Below are 21,533 nucleotides of genomic sequence, written 5' to 3'. Positions count from 1 at the left end.
ACTGGTCAAGTTTTGCTGTAACTCTTGGTATCACAAATTCCTGCGTTAGAAGTTTAATGGCTTTCATTTTTGTGCATCTCTGTAAGCAAAAATCAAAAGCAATTGTTCATCATTTTGGCTGCAGATGTTTTAAAATGCACACACACTAGCCCAGTGTTATGGGTGGCAGTACAGACTTCTGCTATTAGCATTCACAGACTGCAGCTTGTAGTCTGCTCCTGTATATACCACAACCAAAGCATTTTGCTAACAATACCTGTGCTGAGCTCTTCAGTTTCTTAGAATGTTTCAGAACAGACATCTGTAGCAATAGGAATCTCCTTACAAAACAAATCACATGTAAGGGCTATTAGTCATCAGAGCTATGCATGTAGAGATTTTAGACTAAGGAATTCAAACACTGGTGGCTGGATATTTATCTATTTGTTAGGAAGCTGTGTATGAGTGAAGCAGCAAAAAAAGCCCTAAAGACGTTACTTACTTCAAGCTAGTAATTCAGGCTGTTTAGTCAGCGGGTCTGCTTATAAACCCTTTTATGGGATGCCTTATCCTGTTTTAAGATAGATGTCAGAGACAGGTGGAATAAATTGCATTCAAGGGATGCCTCTAACTCTCTGTTGGCTGTGAAAACAATCAGCGTAAGCTCCGCAGCTTGCTTTTAGACAGCTGAAGGTAGAGGCAATGAATCCAACAAACATGTATCTAAATCTTTTTGCTAGTTAGACTGTATTTGCTTCATGGACAAGCAGGGTGACTTGGGTCTCCTTGCAAGACTGAACACATCCCTAATTCGACCTGACCTTCTCCTGGCTAAGCAGAATGGGCTGTATTTCTCATCAGACATGTATCGCAGCAGGCAGCACATTCTTGCGAATTGGTCCAGAGTACTCTCTGGGTTTGAAACTTGTTTTGTTTTATTGAATGCTAAATACGGAAATGGTCTCACTACTGCTTATGCAGGGACACTACTATCTCTAGCTGATAATCCTTTGCTTATATACGGAAGGACCCCCTTAGCTCCTTCTAGACACAGTTCTGCATTAGGAGCTTGTTTAGTTTTATTATCCCACTTTCAGAAAGATTCAGAAAGAATTGCTACTTTCTGAAACAGTCTCTCATCCTGTAATAAAATACATCTATGAGCATAATAACTATTCTAAATTCTGCAATTATGCTTAAAATCCTGTATTATTTCAAATGCAGGCAAAACTACCCTTCTCCTTGTTTAGCATTTTTTTATTCTAGGAACCTTGTTTGCTCATGAGATCTTAATTTCATTTAGAACTCTAAAATCCCTAAAGTTAGTAGATGAATAAGCAGTTTCTTCTGCAAATGTGGCATATAATTTCATGCCTTCTGCAAGAGTTCCCAAAGGTTCCTAAATCAGATTGGAAGCTTGGCTGTGATAAATACATACAAAAGGTACGATGTATAGGACTAAGAGGTCTGCAGTATTATTCACCAGGGAACTGCAGGTAGATTTTTATGTCATTCCTTTCACTTATGTGCATTCATTAACCTTTCATCTACGATTTGCCACTGTAGAAGGAAAACAAGAAAATGCAAGCTGGTGAGCTTTTCACTTTATCAACGGCTATGAAATCAGATGTCACAAACAGCAAAACTACGGCTAGCACAGCAGATCCATCAACTTCAGTAAGTAAATGCCACCAATGCTGAATCTCTATTATTATTAAATCTTGCATCTGGATCTTTGGCATAAGTAAACATGATGTAAGATCTTGTAAAAATCACATGGCACCCCTTTGGTTACTGTAATAAAGAGACAGAAAAGGCATCTTGGATCTCCTACCTCAGTTTGCTGCTAGTGCAGAGAAACACGAGGGAGCAATAAAACTCACTACGTTGACTGAAGGAATATCAATTCAGTGTAGTGAAACAGCAAATACCAGGAGACCAATCAGTTAAAATATGATGCACAAGTACCTGCAGACCTGCATGTGGAAAGTGTTCTCCCTGCAATTCTTTTAGGTCCTAATTCAGCAATGCATGTGTGGAAGTGCCTTACTGCATCAGGAACAAAGACATTTAAATCACAAATGAAGACACTGTCTACAACTAAATGCAGATGATAGGTTTAGGGACACAGATTATTCTGTGATTAAGTGGCTATATGTTTTATTGATCAGCAAGGGGCATGAAAAGTGGCCCTTAAAAAGTTATTTCTTCCTGCTTCCACTTCAAATTCATTGACAGTTGTATTTTACTTCTATTTTTCTTTCATCTTATCATTAAATGTTGGCAAAGACTAGAATGTTAATTTTAGTGTGTATAAATAATTTATTGAGTAATAATATATGAAAATGAATTTGATATGCTTCTCTGTATGAATGACATTCTATTATTGAAATTTATTAATCAGCACATTCCACTCCATCAAACCTAAATTTTTTGAGGAAGAGGAGGGGAGGAGGTGGAGAGGCGGTTTGGAAAATTGCAGTACAGTGGGCTGACTAAATCTGAATACTTGGTCTCTGAAAATGCAGATATTGGTGTAATTCAAATCATACTGATGAGATACAGAACAGTTATACGCAGTCATAGTAACAATTTATATACCATCAATATTAATAGCAGTGTCTGTTTGAGAATACAGTTTTAAAATAGGTACGTACAATTTTATTAAGTATAAAAAGACACCGTGCAGAGCACAATACAATATATTTCATCTTTAGTTCTGGTAGTTCTCAAACTCCACTGTCTTAATTGATATTGTCACCAACGACCACTGGATAGAATTACTCCTCTGTATAAAATGAGGCTTCTCTGGATGAATTCATGCTGTTTGGTTTTAAAAATACAGTAATTTCCTTTCAATGGCTACTTACAGTAATCAAACACTGTCAAGACTGTTGGCTAGCCTGCATTTGGTTTCTAACATATGCTAGCATACTGCCATTTTCCCCTGTTCTGTTTTGCTTCTCTCTGTTTGAGAATAGATCCTTCAAAATATTAATTGTTTCTGACTTTATTCCAAGTTCACAACCAGAACACTGGTTCAGACCATTTTTACATTCCTCACGTTACTAAACTTTCACTGACATCATCTGCAGTTTTCAACATGCAAGGGTTGTCCCCTAAGCTCCTTCTCCCCAAGTGTTTTTTAATGAAGCATAGAAGGCCTGATGAAAATGATTATTTTTTAGAATTTGGGCGTTCAATTTTCTTATTTTCTTGAAAGTAGATGACATCTTATAGCCTTCCAGCTTTGACTATTTTCTTTGGAAAAGCAGACATGTAAACTTAAGAACTTAGTTATATATTTTGTTTGCACATTCCAATTTGGTTTGATTAAAAAAAAGAAAGTCAGAACTCTAACTTCAAATTCATTTAACTGATAATGTGCGAGTCTTAAAAGAAACAACTTACACTTCCTCCTCTGTAAAATATATTAATATTAGACTGAAAAATAAATTAAAGAATACAGAAAAGCCAAGATTATGCTATCACAGTAATATCTGCCAAACAAAGCTTGGTCCTTTGCTAACATTAGCTTACTACATTTGCAATACATGCTAAGCAAAGACCCTACTTCTCTAACATGTACATTCAGACAATATATATTTTATGGAATAAATATATAATATATCCAGTTATAGATTTCTGAATAGTAACTATAATAGATACAAGCAATACCTATGTTTAAAAATACAGTTCTAGGATTCCCTAACTTTACTACTAATAAAATTAAAATTGACGTAAAACTTTCTCACTCTGTTGATGCATAATAAAATATATGGAAACACCAAGAGTAAAAAGCCAATTGCTTCTACAAATGGAATACTTTATAAATATAGTAAATTGCTATTTCCAGAGGGAAAATTGAAAATTATAAACAGGAAGTTAGATTAAAACAGCTCTACAATATATAGTACAAAGTGGCCATGAAGCGTGATGTACGACTTTGATGTCTGTGGCAAAACTTGGAACTGATGTAGTTGTTTATTTCTGGAGATAACTGTAAAGAAAGGTTCTGTCCCCAAAAGCAGCCAATCTTGACCTCCTTAAAACCAACCCTTCAATGACTAGAGAAAGCCAATTTGCCAATTTGTCAGAGTAAGGAGTGCAAGATTAGATCAAACAGCATTATTTGGAAGCCCTGGATTTCTCTGTTTCACAGGGTTTACCTATCGTGCTGTTCTCATTAGGAATAGTCACAGAAGTATAGTATAATGTATCTGTGACTGCCCTGTGCTGAAAAGCCTTATCATGAAGGTACCCTCCCTATGGCTGTCCTAACTACATTATTCTTGTACTGCACATTCTCCAGATGAATTCTGTTTTGTGTTCCTGTAGTTGTTTCCTTTTGCTGGAGTGCTGAAGTACAGCTCTGGTTGCTTGATTACTGAACTCTTGATCGAAGCTTTTTTTTTCTTGAGAAAAACCTAGAATTAAAGAAACACATTTCTCAGAGCAAGCATAAGGAATTGAGGAATTAAGTTGCTGGTTGTCTCTTTCAGTTTAAAGAAAAAATTAAAATCAGTAAAAATACCTTACTTGACAATAAAAAGATTTAGGTAACTAAAAATATGAAAAACTTCACGTGAGACTGCCATTTGTATGTCTGTCTCCTGCAACGGCCCTATTTTACACAGAACCCCAAAACTTACTTAATGAAATACTACTGTTTATACCTCCTGCCAGAGTTGAGGCCCTGAGGTGGGATTCAGATCCCACTCAGAGCCTTTGATTGCATCAACAAAGCTGGAATTCTGATGGTCACAGGACAAGGAGTCTACAAGGTGGGGCTTTTTCCCTAAATATCAGCAGAGGTCAGTGTCAACATTAATAATGATGAAACCATCACTGGGAGCTTCAGTTTCTGGCCATCTGGGGACTTTCTGAGTCACTTGCAGACTTTTCCTGGTACAAACATCCTGTTTTGGGAACACCTGGTATGAGATGTGGAGGATGGGGATGGAAGTCATTGGGATATGCTTCCTACCTGATTTCATTTGGGCAAAGGGAGCGTATCTATAAATGTATTCACCTCACAAACTCTCACTGATTTCAGAATAACTGCATATATGGAGAATCTCGGTACCTCACATGCTATGTGTTCTGACTACATTGGGAAACTTGCAAGGCTCTTGGAAGCTATTGTAATATTGAATGTCAGTCAAGAGTGAATGAAATACTTCATACCAAACTGGAGATGAGAAGCTAGCACTTGTGGGTTCCCTGCAGAGGAACCACAGAGCGAAGTTTGGGTACAGGGAAGGGACTAGGAAGACTTTTCTTCATGTACCAGCAGCAAATCACGACGTTCTGTTGCAGAGTGGTAACAGACTAGTTGAAAATACATTAAACTATGTCTAAATCTGGTAGCATATTCTTGTCATAAATGCTCTGTTTTTTAATTAAAAAACGTTCCCAGGGACTACAGACTTCTTAAGCAGTCTTGCTTTCAGGTAAGCTGGAGCTGCACAGTGGCTATTGATCTTGGGGTTATGAGTTGGAAATTCGCTCCAGTATTTGTTAGGGCCTTTCACCTATTTTCAAAATGCATTTTTATTGGGACAGACCATGTGGACATGTACCAAAGAATGAGCTCTCCTCATCCTCACCACAGTTAAGTGCTTTCCAGGGCCCAAGGGTACCTCCAACCCCCTGACTGTCCTCCTCGGGGCTCCCCTCACCCTGCCCACAGCCCAGGACCCCATGTCAGCCCCTCGGAGCTCTCAGTCCCTGCCCCAGGAACGCTGCAGGTCCCCACAGCCTTGCCCTGCCCAGCCCAGTCATGGGCCCCACTGAGCCAGGCCCACTCACAGGCCCACATCCTGTCCTGGGTCCGTCTCCAGGGAGGTGCCCAATGCCTGGGGCTGAGGCTCTCCCAGTGCCCCTGGCTGGGGGTGGGACAGCCCCAGTGCCAGCCCTGCCCTGACGGACCCCCGGGAGCTGCGGCCCAGGCGGGGTGCCGTCAGTGGGCTTTAGGGAAGACCAATGAATTGTCTCACCTACGACATATGGTTTTGCTGTGTAGTTTGCTGCTGTTGCTGCTGCTGAATGAGCAATTGCTGCTGTTGCCGGCGCCGGGCTGTTCTCAGTTTTTCGAAGCGAGCCTCCATCTCCTCCAGCACCTTGGGAGTGTAGCGTACCACCAGCTTGACGCTGTCCTTAGCCGCCTTCAGCAGCTCCACCGCTTTCTCGTGGTGCTCTCCTTCCACGCTCTGGGAGCAGGGAAAACAGATTTAATACAAAAATGCTTCTTTAATCTAGAGCTTTGTCCTCTTCTTCATACGGAAAGGCTGTAGGGGTTTTAGCAAGTTTCCACACCGTACATTTTTCAAGAAACCATTAAGGGAAAGTGTTGAGTTAAATAAGATTTATGCACTGCTAGGAATGTATTCATTTTCATATTTTAAATAACCCAGATCTGGTTTAGGTTGCGTTACAAACCTAATTTCTGAGCTGTGTGAAAAGGAGGGGAAATACTCAACAAGCTTTATGCAAACAAAAGTAATGTTAAAAAAGCCCCAAACTCTGCAGTAAAAACCCAAACAAACTGTTTGCAAAGTACAAAAATAAAATCCTATTTAAATGTTGGTAAGAAATGGAAGAAATTGCAAGTTTGAAATGGCAATTACTTTCTCAGGCCCTGGCCCTGTTTGGATCCTACAGGGAACGACGTGTAGTGATTAAGCAGTCACTGAGCTGCAGGCGAAGGAGCATGCCCGCTGCTCCCGGGGACAACCTGCCTCTTAGAGTTAATGGCATCGCTAACACGTTTAACATTTATGTGATAGGGGTTCTCTACTGGAAATAAACTAGTGTTTATCTGGTTAGTTGTAAGCAACCAGACACTAACTGAAACATTCTAAGTTCTTGCTGAAGGAATATATATTTTTCCTCCCTTCCTGGAAAATGTTTTATAGTAAGATGATATCTGCTGTGAAATCAAAAGTATTCCCAAAGGGGTTCAAGCTTTGATTTCTATGCTAACATTGTTTAAAACAATACATTTCCAAAAGGGAGCGGTGACTTGGCTGTGAAAAGAGTATTTAATTTCTACCATTAAGTGGACTGACCAGAGTGCTTTTCAGCCATGTGGATTGTTCCAAACCTTAAGAGAAAAGAAGAAATTTTCTAATGGCATATGACTGCTCGTGTGTGTTGTAGGGTGTATTCCAACAAACAAAAGTATCTCTGTGCAGAAAAAAAAAGCCTGCACAACTGAGATCTTCACATGGATTTTATGTCATTTAAAAACAAGTAATTTTCTTCCCACATAAAATAAATCAAAGTTTTACTACATGCTGTGTTTTAAAACTCTTATGTATACTATGCTATTTAAGATGAAACTATACCCATAGGCTTCCAAAGAGAAGCAGCAGCATTCAAAATATTTGAAGTTCAATTCATGCTAAAAGAATAACTTAGCATCATTATAGCAACTGTCAGAAGAAAATTCTTTCTATTTTCATCTCTCCTATTTGACTGAGTAGCACTGTGCAAGAACAGTGAGTAAGAATTACTTCTGCTGTGGCACACCATGAGCTAGAAATAATGATTTAAAAGTTTCAAAAAGACACCATACACTTCTACATAAATAATATGAAAAACAAAATTCAAGTTTATTGCTTTGCTATTTATCTTCCTTTTCCTATTAAATCTCCTTCAACATATTAATAGAAATAATTATTTCATGTCTGGGTCAACTGACTGAACTCAAGAGTTTCTACAGAAATGTTAAGATGCTTCGAAAATATTAATGCAATTTAGAATAATGAATGTCATTTTAGGTGCTGAAATGATTACCAGAAACAGAGAAAACCTTGAAGTAAATATACATTTAATTGTTGAAAAAAATTATTTCATGGTTTTGAACTGTATGTTCATGAAATTCCTCCAGTAGGTTTCCTATTCAAATATCTTCAAGAAAATTAATGATCTGTGATTACCAGATTTGTTAGAAATTGTGATTGGGATAAATCTGCTGAACAAGCACTGCTACCCAAAAGTAATTTGGAGAAAATAGAGTTTCCTTACAAATATTGGAAAAAGAAGAAATTGTTGTTGCGTAAGAAACAGTGAATGCGTCTAATGCTTCAAAGAGAGCTAAAATAAAAAGCTATAGATGCACAGGGTGTTTTGTGAAATTGCTTTAATGAACAAGTCACAGGTACAAATTAAAACCTCTTCCCCACATCCCCTACCCCATAACTGCTCAATGTTAGAAGAAGTGATCGTAACTAATGCATACTGTAACTAGCTATTTTCCATAACTCACTGCTTTTTGACTGGTGTCATGAGTTTTGCTGTGGAACAGTATGAACTTAGAACAGGCTACGAACAAAAATTGCAAGCTCCCAAGCTACATGAAATAGCTAAAATACTCTTTTGCTTTCAAAGAATTGGATGGTTCCAACCGACACCAATAAGCAATTGTGATTGTATCTGTTCTGTAGGAGAATAACAAGATGGTGTACTTTAATACTTCACTCAGCTTAGTAAACTGCATTTAATTCATGATTGCCTGTTTTCTTTCCCATTTGCCTCTGGCTTTGCTCTTCCGTTTACAGCCAGTATTTTCTAATTAGAAATGAAGGGTTTGACTTTGTTGCTATCCAGGTCAATGGAAAACTCACATTGACTTGAATAGTAATGATTACAGAATTAAGCCTAAAGCTCTGAACCATAACCAAAGAGGTGAAAATAACAAAGGCAAAGTAAAACATAGTGCTGCTAAATACAGATCCTACTCTTCAAACATACCTAACTCAGGTCTTAACAACTACAGTTTTCAGATGCTATTAATATGACTGCTATACTTGCTCTTAATGTCATCTTTGCCACTTGCACTCGTATTTCCAAGGCATTACAAATGCTTCACCTGCATAGTGGTAACTGCACCACTGAAATAGCAGAGCCCCTTGGAATAGGGAAAAGAGCTTATACCAACAAAGGAAGTTGTTTTGCGGTTTGAATTATTCTGCCACTGCAGACTCTTGAGACTGTGCTGGCGAAGGACTCCTGCTGGTATCGGTCATGCCTGCACAAGGGATTTTGCTGACTGGATTACACTGGTTGGGGATGTTGCAAGGATCTGACACTCATGTTACTTTAGAACCACCCACCAAACATGGGATTTAATAAATTCGTTTTGGAATGTGTATCTTTATTTAATAAGTAATTTTAGATTACTTGTATTTATATATACTTATGTCTGTACTTCCCTTATTGCATTGGCACATTGCATCAAAAAAAGGGATGCAAGTACTGTAGAGACAAGAACAGTTGAAAGAACTGCAGATATGGTGTGAGGAAACACCAACCATTACTGTATCCAGGCTCACAGACTTGTCATGAATATGAAAGAAAAAAATCCCACTCTCTTGCTGACAAAAAAGAGAATCTGATTGTTACCCCACAAGTTGAGAAACCAAGAATAATATTTCTATTAGATATCTATAAGCAAATGCTTGGGTGAGAAATTTGCCATTATAAACCTATTTTGTATCCCTTTCTGTATCTGACTCACACCAGGTATTTGACAAATGCAGAATCTTTGCCAGATATGAACAGCCACCAGCAAGTGCCTTTGCTGAGCCATCTGCACGGCTTACCGCTTTAAATTTTCTTTTACTTTTAGGGGGTGTGGGACAAAACTATGTAACAAAATCCCCAGCATAATGAGAAAACACTTTTTTAAGGTCCGGTGAAACAGCTCAAGGAACATTCATCCCAGTCATGCTGGGATAACAAATCTGAATTCTGAACACACAGCTCTAATTTTATGTTGATAATTATAAAGTTGGATAACCACCAACTTCTGAGCACAAACAAGTTACAGATACTTCATTTTAATTTTATGTTCCACTGCTGAGCTGTCTGTTGTTTTGTACATACTGTATATTATTTGCTTTTCTTCAGCTAAATTGAGAGAAGCACGGAGTGAACTAGTCCCAGTGAACAATGTTAAATTTAGACCTATTTCGTCCTGTCTCAAGCTGTCTGCAAACAAATTACCACTTCTATAATTTTTGCCTTTTTACAAATTATTTTGTATGGGCTTAATTCAGCCCGAGATTGCTGTACGAACAGTTGCTCATAGGAATTATTTCAAGTATGCAACTGCAATTCAAACTTCAAATTCTGTTGTTTAGACTCTGAACACAAAAATATTTTAGTTGCATCTCTGAATCAACTTTTTTGTGTGCCTACATGCAATTGGGAAATTTTTATTGTGGTTTTTTGCTACATTAGCTTAATATATATTCTAGAACACATTCATGGAATTTTTTGAACAGAGTACCATGAAACAGAGGTGACAACAGAATCAGATTCAATATATCTTGACATCTGAAAGTCACCACTTTCCTCCCCAGTATCTGGCTAGACACTGTTGACAGGAAAAGGATTTTTCAAAAACCATCCATCAATTAGTGCATAGAAACTCTTTTTATCCACCTTTTTATTCATCTGTTGAAAGAAATGCTGAACAACAACAAAATTACTTGATCTACTTCCAATCAACGATGTTCAGGCAATTTACTTTATTAAATGTTCAGTTGTTTTCTTTTTCCTTGAGACTAAATAATCTTTTCAGTGGGTTTTCTTCTTTGTTTTGTATCATTACTTTCTCACTGTATACTGGGGCAAGCAAGCTTCCAGATCTATTATTTCTCTTTTGAGAACATGATGGTTGATAGAATAAGTAGTAAAAAGTCTGTCTGAAGTGTTGCACTGATATTTTGTTTCAAGAGAAAGGAAATAGCTATTGTTGAGAAAAACAGATGACAACATGGAAGCATGTAGAAAATAGCACTTTTTCATTCTTTATGGGCTTGCAACAAAGAAGAAATTTAAGTTGGAAAGTCTTATGACTGGATTCTACATTATGACTGACTCCTACGTGCCTTTGGTGCATTTAAATATGAGGTTTAGATGGAGGTTTTGCATGAGAAAGGATTATGTTTTCATTAAGAGAAGTGTAGGATTATATGAATGAGTGTGCTTACCTTTTCAGTACTTCACATTCCCTTGCAAAAGGGAACAAAAAGCAAAATGAATGGCAGAATTTGATCCGTATCATGTAGTTGGAGCCTTAATTTTCCTCTCTATTCCAATAGCTCTTTTATTTTTACCTCCATATTGACAGTCACAGTGAAACTACTGCAGAACAATCCACCCTTAAGTATTGACTTGCATGAAAAATGACTATGTAAAAAATGTACCTTTTTACTGAGAATACATGCTCCCTGTATGTGTACATTTGTACAGCTGATTTCTTTGACAAAGATATCATAGCTGGATGAATGCCACTGAAAGAAATCTGGAATGCACCTTCCATTGCAAATCAGCACCAAATGTGCTTGCCAAATTTCTTTTGATTTTGTGTTCAGAGTCTCTGAAGGTCACAAGACTACACAAGTGTCACTGAGGCATCACTGTTCTTGGAAAGGGCTGTGTGCCTCAGAGGCTGTGAAGTACGAGAATGACATAGTCTATTATTATGCTTGTATTGCAAAAGGAATTTGCAGAATTATCAATTAAGAAAGACATAGCTTCCTTGCAAATTAAGCATGTGGTGAAATGAAGCACCCTCCATTACAACAGAATTGGTAGTGGCACAAAGTTGTGCCTCACTGCACCACAAATGCACACTGAAGGTCTCTCACAGAGCTAATTCTTTTGTTTCATGTGGCTGCATTTTAAATCACGGTATTAGAACAGCTGAGAAAAATGAAAATCCGGATGAAAATGAAAGCTCTATCAAATTTCCACATACCACTCCATTAACTGAAAGCAGCTGGTCCCCTCGTTTGAGACCTCCATGCCTTTCTGCCACTCCTCCAGGAATGATGCGAGAAATATAAATAGGTGAATTTTGTTCCTTTCCTCCCATGACATTAAAGCCCAGGCCTTCATCAGTCTTTGGCAGCTCCACCACTCGCGGGTGTGAATGGCCTTCACTTGCAGCAAACGCAGCAACTGTTGCCTGGAAGAAAAAAAATGAGTGATCTGGCTATGTAGGGAGAACACTGATAAGCACTCAGTTGTTCATTTGCAGGAAGAATTAATTCCTGTGAAAACATTTCAGTATCTTACTCTGACTTTTTCTGATTATCTGAAAGCATTTTAAAAATATTAACTTCCATGCCAATGCTTTTGAAATAAAGGAATAAGCAGAGGAGTAGAGAGTTTAGGAGACTTGTCAAAGATAACACAGAAAGTTAGCAGCAGAGCCAGAAGTAGGCACTGGGAAGCCTGACTACATGGTGGTGAACACTTATGATCACTAGCGCATTTCTTCTTTGCCTTTTCACAGGGACAAAATTCATTATTGTGGGATAAGATAATGTGATCTCTACTGTGCTCTTAGTTCAAATAAAGTGGATGAACTGAATTGTTAACTCTCTGCTCTGATTTCAGAGGTATAGAATTATTTATTTTATTCTTTGGGTACAGAAAAAAATCCCAAAAAGATAGTCTTATTTTTAAAAGTTTAATTCACAATCTTTATGAAATCTTGCAAACTAAATAACTCCTGAAACAGGAATATGAGATTTTTTATAATATAATTGGATAAAAACTTTTATTGAAAAATTAAATCTTAAAACAATGGATTTATAAATCAATTAGAAAAATCCTAGATTGTTAATCTTACTCTAGCAAAAAAAAATAATCCAACATAACAAACTGTAAAGCTTTCATCCAGAAAAATACTACATCTTATACTTCATTCTTCAGTACAAATATTTTCCTACAAACATTAAGAAAATCTTTTATCCTTTTCAATGTGTGTTTGTAGTCCCAACTGCTCAAACAATTCTGCACTACACTAATGTTTTTTGAGCATCCTAGTAATGCTTATGCTTTATAGAAGCTAGTGAATGATGTGACATAATGGATCATTCTCAGTTACATGTTTTTGCACATGCAGACCTTGTCATCATGCATACGTTTTATGTCAGACATGAATGCACTAGGAGAATGCAATGCAGACAGCCCAGAAATAACCAGGAAATATTGCGATATTGAAACATTGCTCTGGAACCCTGCTGTTCTATATGAATAAGAAATGAGAATGGCAAACACTAATTGGATTTCTCCCCATTTACTATACAACATAGCAATAATTTCTATGTTTACCTGCAGTGTAGACAAATCAGGATTTCATATACACATTTCTCTATATAGAACCACAGACTACAAATTTACATCGTCCATTAACTTTCAATTAGAAGAAGGTTAAAATCAGAACAGCCTACAGAAAAGAACATTCTATTTAGTATGGAAAATACACTGCAATTTAGTGTATATTAGGTTACTTGCTGGCTACTGTACAGCTTGCTTCTCTAAAATACTGTAGAAATAATGTTGTAACACATTTCCAACCTTCATCTTCTGATACTACTTTAAATTAAAATCTCTTAACATAAATACACAATGGTAAGATCTTAGATCCATTACAATTTCAGAGAGTTTTGTCACTAACTTCACAGGAGTGGGACCATAAATAAATATCTCTAAAAAAGATTTATGGATTTTGCAGATTTACCTGTTTTTGCACACTACCTGCTATACCACCTAGAAGGTAGTGTTGAGTACAAAATGATAATGGGAAAAAGAAAGCCATGGCGGATCTCCCTGTTTGGAAGCATCTACCTTTGTGCATATTATGAAAAGACAGAGCATATTTCATACTGGCACATAGAATGGGTTCTTTCATGGTTGTGTGAATTCCCTTAGAAAATTATCATTTTGGTAGTAGCAGTAATGCAGCTGTCAGGTCTAAGGATATGAGAAAGGCAGGTCCACATGGATAAAGAGACAATATATTAAAACAGGTAATGCATCAGAAAATATGGTCTTGCATTTGGCTGTGGAGTCTCTTGATCAGGCCATTTTTGTCACTGTTCATCCTTACCACCTGCTCAGTACCTACAGTTCCCATTAATTAAAAATGGAATTTTGACTGTTTAGTTTCTATCTCCCAAATCATTGTGTCCTCTCTGGATGAGCCGTATGGGAAAATAGTCCATTAAAATAGTGGTTGTTGCAGGCAGACTTCTACAGAATGAACCAGTAGATTTGCTTTTGCAAAGCAACTTTTCAAAAAGCATCAAATTTCATAAAATCATTCTCTTTTCTTAAGCTACAGAAGCAGCATAAAGGTTGAAATTTTCCATTATGATTGTTACCTGGGAAGTAGCACTGGTTCTAGACTCTGGGCTGCCACTGATGTCTAAATTTTCTTACAGTGTACACACGAATACCTGAAACACACACGCGCACAGTCAATTACTAGGTCACTTTGGTAACACGTATTTCAACAGTTGCACGTATCCTACCTTTGCAGTGGCCCTGGCTCGGAATTCGGGGCAGCCATTAACAGTTATGGTTTCATGCATGTATTGATACACCTAAAATGTTCATGAAAATAAAATGAAATTAATTATATAAGCAAAACAAGGATTTTATATTAACCCAGACAGGACAGTCCCTTTCCCTCCTAAGACTATGTTTCCTTAATGCTGTATTCATGCAATCACATAGTAAAGTGTCTGCTAAACTTGTGTGCTTAGGTTTATGGAAAACATCAGTGTTTCTCTTTGCAAACTTAACTGTACATCTTCTGACACAATTCCCTTCCCATCTCCAGCACATTTCCCAAAATCAGGACACTTATGTTCTACGTTACCAAAAATTGGGTCCCCAGGCAACTGATTTGAATGCAAATGATCTGAACTGATTTGAGTGGTGTCTTAGCCTCCAAAAATGGCTTGTTCTCTGAACTTTCTTATGAACTAAAGATTTAGGAGGCTGACGTTAAAAAAAAATATGTGAGTTGCTCAGCATAAAGATGTTGAAGAATGGAAGTGAAAATTAAATTTTGGAGAAAGGTCACAGTACTGGTTTCCTTCAACCATAGCTAGGAATAGTGAAAAGCGTTGGCAGTCTGGTAGGTCAGACATGGACAATGGGTAAGATTATCCTTTATAAAGGAATTGTAAATTCACATAAATGGTATAAAATCAACATTGCCAATATGTACCACTTTCTGTCTGTTGTTGTTATCTGTTATACACTCTCGGCTCACCTTCTCTGGTCCTTAACTCTCCCTTTTAAACATCTTCAGTAAGGAGAAAGGAAAAGGCTCTTTCACACTGTCTTTGTTCTTTAGATTTGTCACACTCTTAAGACGAAAAATATCAAAAAATGCCTTGATACTAGCCACTTATTTTGAAAGCAAACTTAAAAAATAAAAATATTTATATACAATGTATGGAAATATTTTTGAAAAAAAAGGTGAATGCAAACAAACAAAACATTTTATTTAATTTTATTATGAAACCAACAAACCTAAAAAAATGTTCCTATATGCCACTGATTTACTCTGGGCGTTTTCTTGACCTACTTCATCAGGAATTTTGTCTTTTCATGACCTTTATGTCTCAGGCTGCATTCCTCAGAGAGAACCTTTGCTGGTAAAGTATGTTAGCTTTTACAGCAATCTCTCTCTTAGGGTCCTTGAGGAGTGTAGATTCAACCATACTTTCCAAAATATATTTACTTTTCACTGATTTGGTGATACTTTAACAGGAGTGCCAAAACTTCTCTCTTTGGTAATGTAAATGTTGCTTTGGCAGAGAGGGTGTCAGAACCTGTACTTAGCTGACCTATCCCTGGAGGTATTTGAAAGATGTGTAGACGTGGTGCTTAGGGACATGGTTTAGTGGTGGAATTGGCAGTGTTCGGTTTGTGGTTGGACTTGATGATCTTAAAGGTCTCTTCCAACCTAAATGATTGTATGATTCTGTGATTCTATAAACAATGGCTTGTCCCACTGATAGATAAAACTTCCCCATCCCCCTGTCCTGATGAGTTGTTACGCAGTATCATAATGCTGTATCTCTCCTCACTGAGCCTGTTATTATAAAACTTACATACTGATGAACATATTGCTACAAACATCTAAATGGAATTAAGATCTGTGGCTCATTTCTGATCTCATTGGACAGACATAGTGGTAATCAAACACTCTTGAGTAGTAAAATGTTTGGCATGACTGATCCCCAAACCTTTTTTGAGGGATATCATACACAAGGGAAAGGCAAAAAAGGAAAGGAGATAACAAATGCAATCCATTTTAGAGATCTAAAATATCCTGAACACTTTCAAAGTACAGCAAAAAGACTGTTTGTCTTGACTACTGTCAGCACATAAGTCATTCTAGGACTTAACTCAGAAAAACTTGGGATGGTGAAGAAAACTGAGACTAGGGGAGTGAAGTGCTAAGGCTTGGACAACAGGCCCAAGCCAGAGTTGCCCTACAGATGAATCCTGTATATTTTATAACTGATAACCATTGTGCTAGTAGGTATTGTACTAAATTATAACAACCCACTTATGCTGATGTAAAAAGTGCTAAAGCATTGAAATACTGCAACCTGAACAACAGGCCCCAAGCTGAAGCTGCTAACTTAGCATGTAGTCATTAATAAAATATGTAAACTCGCTAGCGAAAGATGCAGCTTAGACAAAATATAATCAGTAGTGAGGAGAGAATGTATCCAACTTTACTTTCCCAGCCTTGTTCAAGGCTGAGAACCCAAGTATTTGGCCTTGTTAGAAACTCCCTTGGTTCCCCCCCCGAGCCCTGGCCAGGCTTTGGGTGGAATCCAACAGGAGAATGAAACCAGAAATTTTCTGCTCAAAACAAAGGTGCCAGCTATTCTGGCTTGTCGATCTCTGGTATATAAGGCTGGGCCCGTTTGCAGCGACTTTGGATGCCTCACCTATGGGTGGACGCACCGCGTAGGATTTCCCACTTGCCGGGACAGGCTCTCCAAATCCTCGCTGTAACCGGGGCTCCCCAGCGACTGCGGATCTGGCTGATGGTAACGTATGCAAGTGGTGATGTATCTTTCTTAACCACTATTCTCTCTCTCTTGTAGTAATGATTTGATGCATTACCCTGTATTTTCCTGTTTGTTGCTTTAAGTGCACTATTCTGCTTTTTCTTACTGCATGTTTTCTGTATTACTCTGTTATATTATTTAGTTATTTACAGTAAAATACGCCTACTCTTTTCACTCTGGTGTCCGAGTTTAATTGGTATCCTTAATCAGCAACAGGGAGGATGCTGAAAAGTTTCTTGCTTTCTCCATTTGAAATGAAATCTTGCTTCCATTGGTAAAATTGACATTGACCTCAGTAGAGGCCAGGATTTTGCCCTTAATTTTAAAAATATAGAAGAAGAAAGCTCTTTTATAGCCTCTAAAGGATCTCTGGAAAAAATAGGTTGAGTCTACATACTCAGCATTATCCTGCACAGATCAGTTCAATGTTTATTGCATTATGTTGTAGGACATATTCTTATATAAGAACAACTACTACATTATATAAGAATACTGTGTAACTGCGGTAATAAATCATTAAATACTTGTTACTTCAAAACCCAGCCTGTATTGAACCACTGATAATGATGTATCTTCTTGCTATCTGCAGGTTCCCCTTCATCTTAAAGCATGAGAGCAGATTGTACATATCGTTTTTGCTTGCACAGCCATAAATGCTGTGGCTGGCTATAATGTCTAAAAGCATGTATTTGATTGTTGAACTATTATGGCATTAAATTGTTTTTGAAAACAGGTCACAATATTTCAGATATAGAACAGTTACTAAGAAGTTCTTTGAAATATTAATTACTAAGGTAGGATATCACAAAGGTGAGCTGATAATGACACATTCATGTGATTATTTGCTAGGTCTGGTGTCATATAACTTCATATTGTCTGCATCCTACCAGTATCTAGCTGGTAGACTTCATCATATCCAATATTATACTGGTAACTACTACTAGTGAAAGAACAAATTCACTAGTGTGTGATTAAACTAATATGTTAAAAAAGATCAACTGACCCAAAAACTTGTGAAAAATATGATCAATAATGCCACATAATCCTTGGGTTTATTTGTAAATTCTCAATGATAACATTTAAAATGGTGTTCTGCAAAGAGTTATCAGTGATCATAGTATGTATAGCACAGTTCTTAGGAAAAGAAGTCTTGTATGTCAAATCTCACTCTCTATAAGCAACAGATGCGACCAGTCTTGAATATCTGCTTGGGGCATTGTAAATCTAATTTTCCAGTTTGACTGTTACATAATGTTTAATGTAATTTGAGTTTAAGAATAATAAAACATGAACATACATAACTTTCTTGCTATTAAGTCAGTTTAACAACCAAACACAAATTAACTGTACCTGTTCCACCAAGCTCCTTAAACTCTTTGTAGGGTTCAGATCTAATAATTGCTCGTTCTGGTAATGTACAAAAAGCACACTGAAGTCCATAAATAACTGTTGTTTGCCTGTAGCCACACTAACCCCTTTATCTATGCTGTTCTCAGCACCACCTTAACCATGATTTGTGCACAACGAATCCATTCTGCTGCATCTTCTGTGTACACAGAAGAGATAAACTGAAAATCTCTTTGTTCTCAAACTAAATAAGATGGCATTTAAATCCCCACGGATTGGAATATAGCTTCAATCCACTGTACATGACAAGTAATTGAAATGTTTTGTAAAATCTTTCCTTTCAGTGCCTACTATTATCTGTACATCTGATTACATTTTTAACATATAGCGATTCTCCTGAATCTAACAATGTCATCCCTAAGATGTCCTTATCAGACCTTCTGTAGATTTTCTTATTTGGACAAAGTATCACTCAGTACAGAAGAAGATGAAGGTGCAGAATTTAATTATAAGTATTTGTAAAGCTCTTTTAGGATATTTACTAAAGAAGTATTTTAAACAGTGATCTTTGTTCACCATGGCAGATGAATCTTTTTGAAAGATATCATTGTGTAATAGGAATGAGTTGAAGAAAGACAATTAACATATCACAGAATCACAGACTTGTTGAGGTTGGAAGGGACCTCTGGAGGTCATTTCATCCAACCCCCTTGCTTAAGCAGGGCCACCTAGAGCCGGTTGCCCAGGACAGTACCTAGACAGTTAATATATGCTACTAATTTGAAAAAGAGCTGCATATCTATTTTTGTATGTTCAGCTATTTTTTTTTTAGAGTGTCTAAAAGAGTACATGGGTGTGTAGTAATATTACTTGCTGACAGACTCCATACACAGTCTGATGGTCTGGTGTTAGTGAAAAGCATTTCCACAATTCATTAATAATAGAGATTGAATTACAGGTGAAATGTCAGTGTTTCAAGACACAAAGCTGCAGCTGTAAGGTAAATGGTAATATTTCAGATAATTTTCCCCCACAGCAATTTCTACCAAGATTGTCAGTGTTTGTATGCTGAATGTTCATCGGGCAAAAGTGTGCTGCAGACAGTGGTTTGTTCACACAGCTCTCATTTGTGCTGTGGAGCTAGATGTACTTGGCTTTGTTTTCTCCTTCCTGTGGTGCAGAGAATACAACACTCCCATTAAGAAATACTCCTGAAAGCAGAAATATAGATCTCAGACTTTTTCAGCTTCTGCAGGTAGTCTCCTCAGACACCATAACCTAAAGTTATTGTCCCACAGTACTCAAAAAATACAAAAAGAGTGAGGGAGGAAAATTGCAATTAGAATATCTGAACTTGGAAGTGGATCCTCCTTGTACTGTGGCAGCTCTTGCTGGCACAGAGAAATGTACATTTTATTACTTCTCCCAGCAGGAGCTGTAGTGAGTCAGATGCAGCAGGTATAATTGTTATGACGATGGTCCTCACCCCCACGCATTCAGCTGGGAGGCAAAGCAGCTGGTTTAGCATTACTGAAGCATGGGAAGGGGGATGGCCTTACAGGTACTTAGGAGCTAGCTTCTTAACAAAAATTACTCCATATGGACTCATAACAAAGCAACACGTACTGGGCTGGCCTATTTAAGTCAATGTGAAGCTTTAGGAGAAGGTCCAGGAATAGCAGTGCACTTAGCAGCCTGTTTTATAAAGGCAGCTAGAAGCAGAATTCTGTTTACAACCTGAATGATACAGCATCTTTTCTGCCGAATTCTAGAAGTTACAATTAAATTAAACAGATTTTGTTCCATTAACTTCTGTAAGAGGTATTCAGTGCTTCCTCCCCTGATGAAATATTATGTATTTCTAAGTGCAACTGTACCTACAATAATGATGCTCAACAGATGTTAGGACAAGTTAGTCTAAACATCAGAAGGGAAGAGGTGTGAGACAAATCGTTTTACAACAATGAACAAGTGGTCCAGAAGAAACCCACAAACAAAACCCAAGAGAGAGTACATCGCAACTCAGACCTGTGAAGCAGCAGGCCCAGATACACTTTTCTGAGATTTATAGGTGAGGAAGTAACCTTTTTGAAAATATTGGGGGTTTCTTAGCATATGAGACAACATATGTAAGAAGTAGTAATCAGTTGTGTTTCCACAGTGCCTGCAGTATGATAATATACAGAAACACATAAAAGTCTTCCTTCAACAAGTCACAACCTAAGTAAGTGCCATAGCTAAGCAGTTAAAGGGTGGAATGAAGAAGCAGCCTCCAAAGAGATTGATAATGACGTTTAACACATATATTGGCATCATCTGGGTTTAGTTTATTTAGCTTGTCTGCCATACTTTTTATTGCTTCAGTGTAGAGGAGAACTGTGTCTATTTTTGGAAGAAGTCTTTCAAGGAAGAGAAGAAGACAGGAGCCTGACAGACAGTACAAAGAGGGAGAGTTAGCGTGAGAATAACCAGTGCAAGGATGACATAATTTGTTTCATTGCACTTATGTCAGTTGAACAGTATACATGTGTGCATCCTTGCAGAACTGAGGTTAAGCTATAAAAGAGAAATTATTATTTACTTACACCTCAGTACGATGCTTCTGCCATCAACTACGCTGAATCCATCTTCCTAGTTGCCTTCATATGTTGGAAAGGATGAAGCAAATATTTCTCCCTTCTAAGACGTCAAGTGGGAAAGAATAGTTCAATGTCTTTTACCACGGTGAGAAGAGCTCATGTCTGTGTGTATGTGCTTTAGTCAACATAACTGCTGGCCTCTCTCCTCCCCTCTTCCCAAAGTCTGCAGCTGATTCTCATACCTTCAGCCTTCTTCTGACCTAAGAGGTGAGACCCATATATCATCTCATTTGGTGTGCGTGGTCCAGTCCTTGGGGCAAAAGGATGCCTGCTCTTCTGACAGGGAGAAGTTACAGTGAAAAGGTGCACTGGAGAGCTGCTGACCTCCACTGCGGTGCCTGTGACTGCCTTGTTTCTAAGGGCAAACTTCCACCTGCAGCACAAACCAGCTGTGTCTTTTTTACCCCCTCTAGTTTGTTTTCATCATTTGTTTTTACCTCTTCACATACTGTCTGGCATTTTTTCCTTCCCCACAAACTCCTCCCTCTATTTACCATTCTTAATCCAATACATTTATGTCTGTGGAGGAAGATGCATTGGTTCAAATGCCTGGATAGACTACCCCAGAGCTGTACTTCAGCACTCAATTCAGATCATACTTCTACCACATCAGTGGGCAAGGACGTTTTAAATATGGCAATGATCAGGAGCTACTCTG

General features: G+C 37.7%; 1 protein-coding gene across 2 annotated transcripts in view; it reads right to left on the bottom strand.

Annotated features, from left to right (window-relative positions):
- Positions 1–2,277: 2,277 nt before the first annotated feature.
- The window catches only part of LIN7A (lin-7 homolog A, crumbs cell polarity complex component), a 51,169-nt gene continuing 31,913 nt past the window's right edge, over positions 2,278–21,533 (bottom strand). Inside the window, exons 3-6 of one of the 2 annotated variants that reach the window (XM_074827141.1) lie at positions 14,319–14,390; positions 11,753–11,962; positions 5,983–6,191; positions 2,278–4,406 (exon numbers count right to left, since the gene is read on the bottom strand). In XM_074827141.1, coding sequence (XP_074683242.1) covers positions 4,364–4,406; positions 5,983–6,191; positions 11,753–11,962; positions 14,319–14,390 — 534 coding nt within the window. In that variant the 3' untranslated portion in view covers positions 2,278–4,363. Of the gene's footprint in view, positions 4,407–5,978; positions 6,192–11,752; positions 11,963–14,318; positions 14,391–21,533 lie in introns of both variants that reach the window. The other variant, XM_074827142.1, reaches the window with a different exon arrangement.

Source organism: Strix aluco, chromosome 5 (genome assembly GCF_031877795.1).
Source record: "Strix aluco isolate bStrAlu1 chromosome 5, bStrAlu1.hap1, whole genome shotgun sequence".
In the NCBI taxonomy this organism is placed as follows: Eukaryota; Metazoa; Chordata; class Aves; order Strigiformes; family Strigidae; genus Strix; species Strix aluco.
This window is presented reverse-complemented; position numbering and strand designations above follow the sequence as displayed.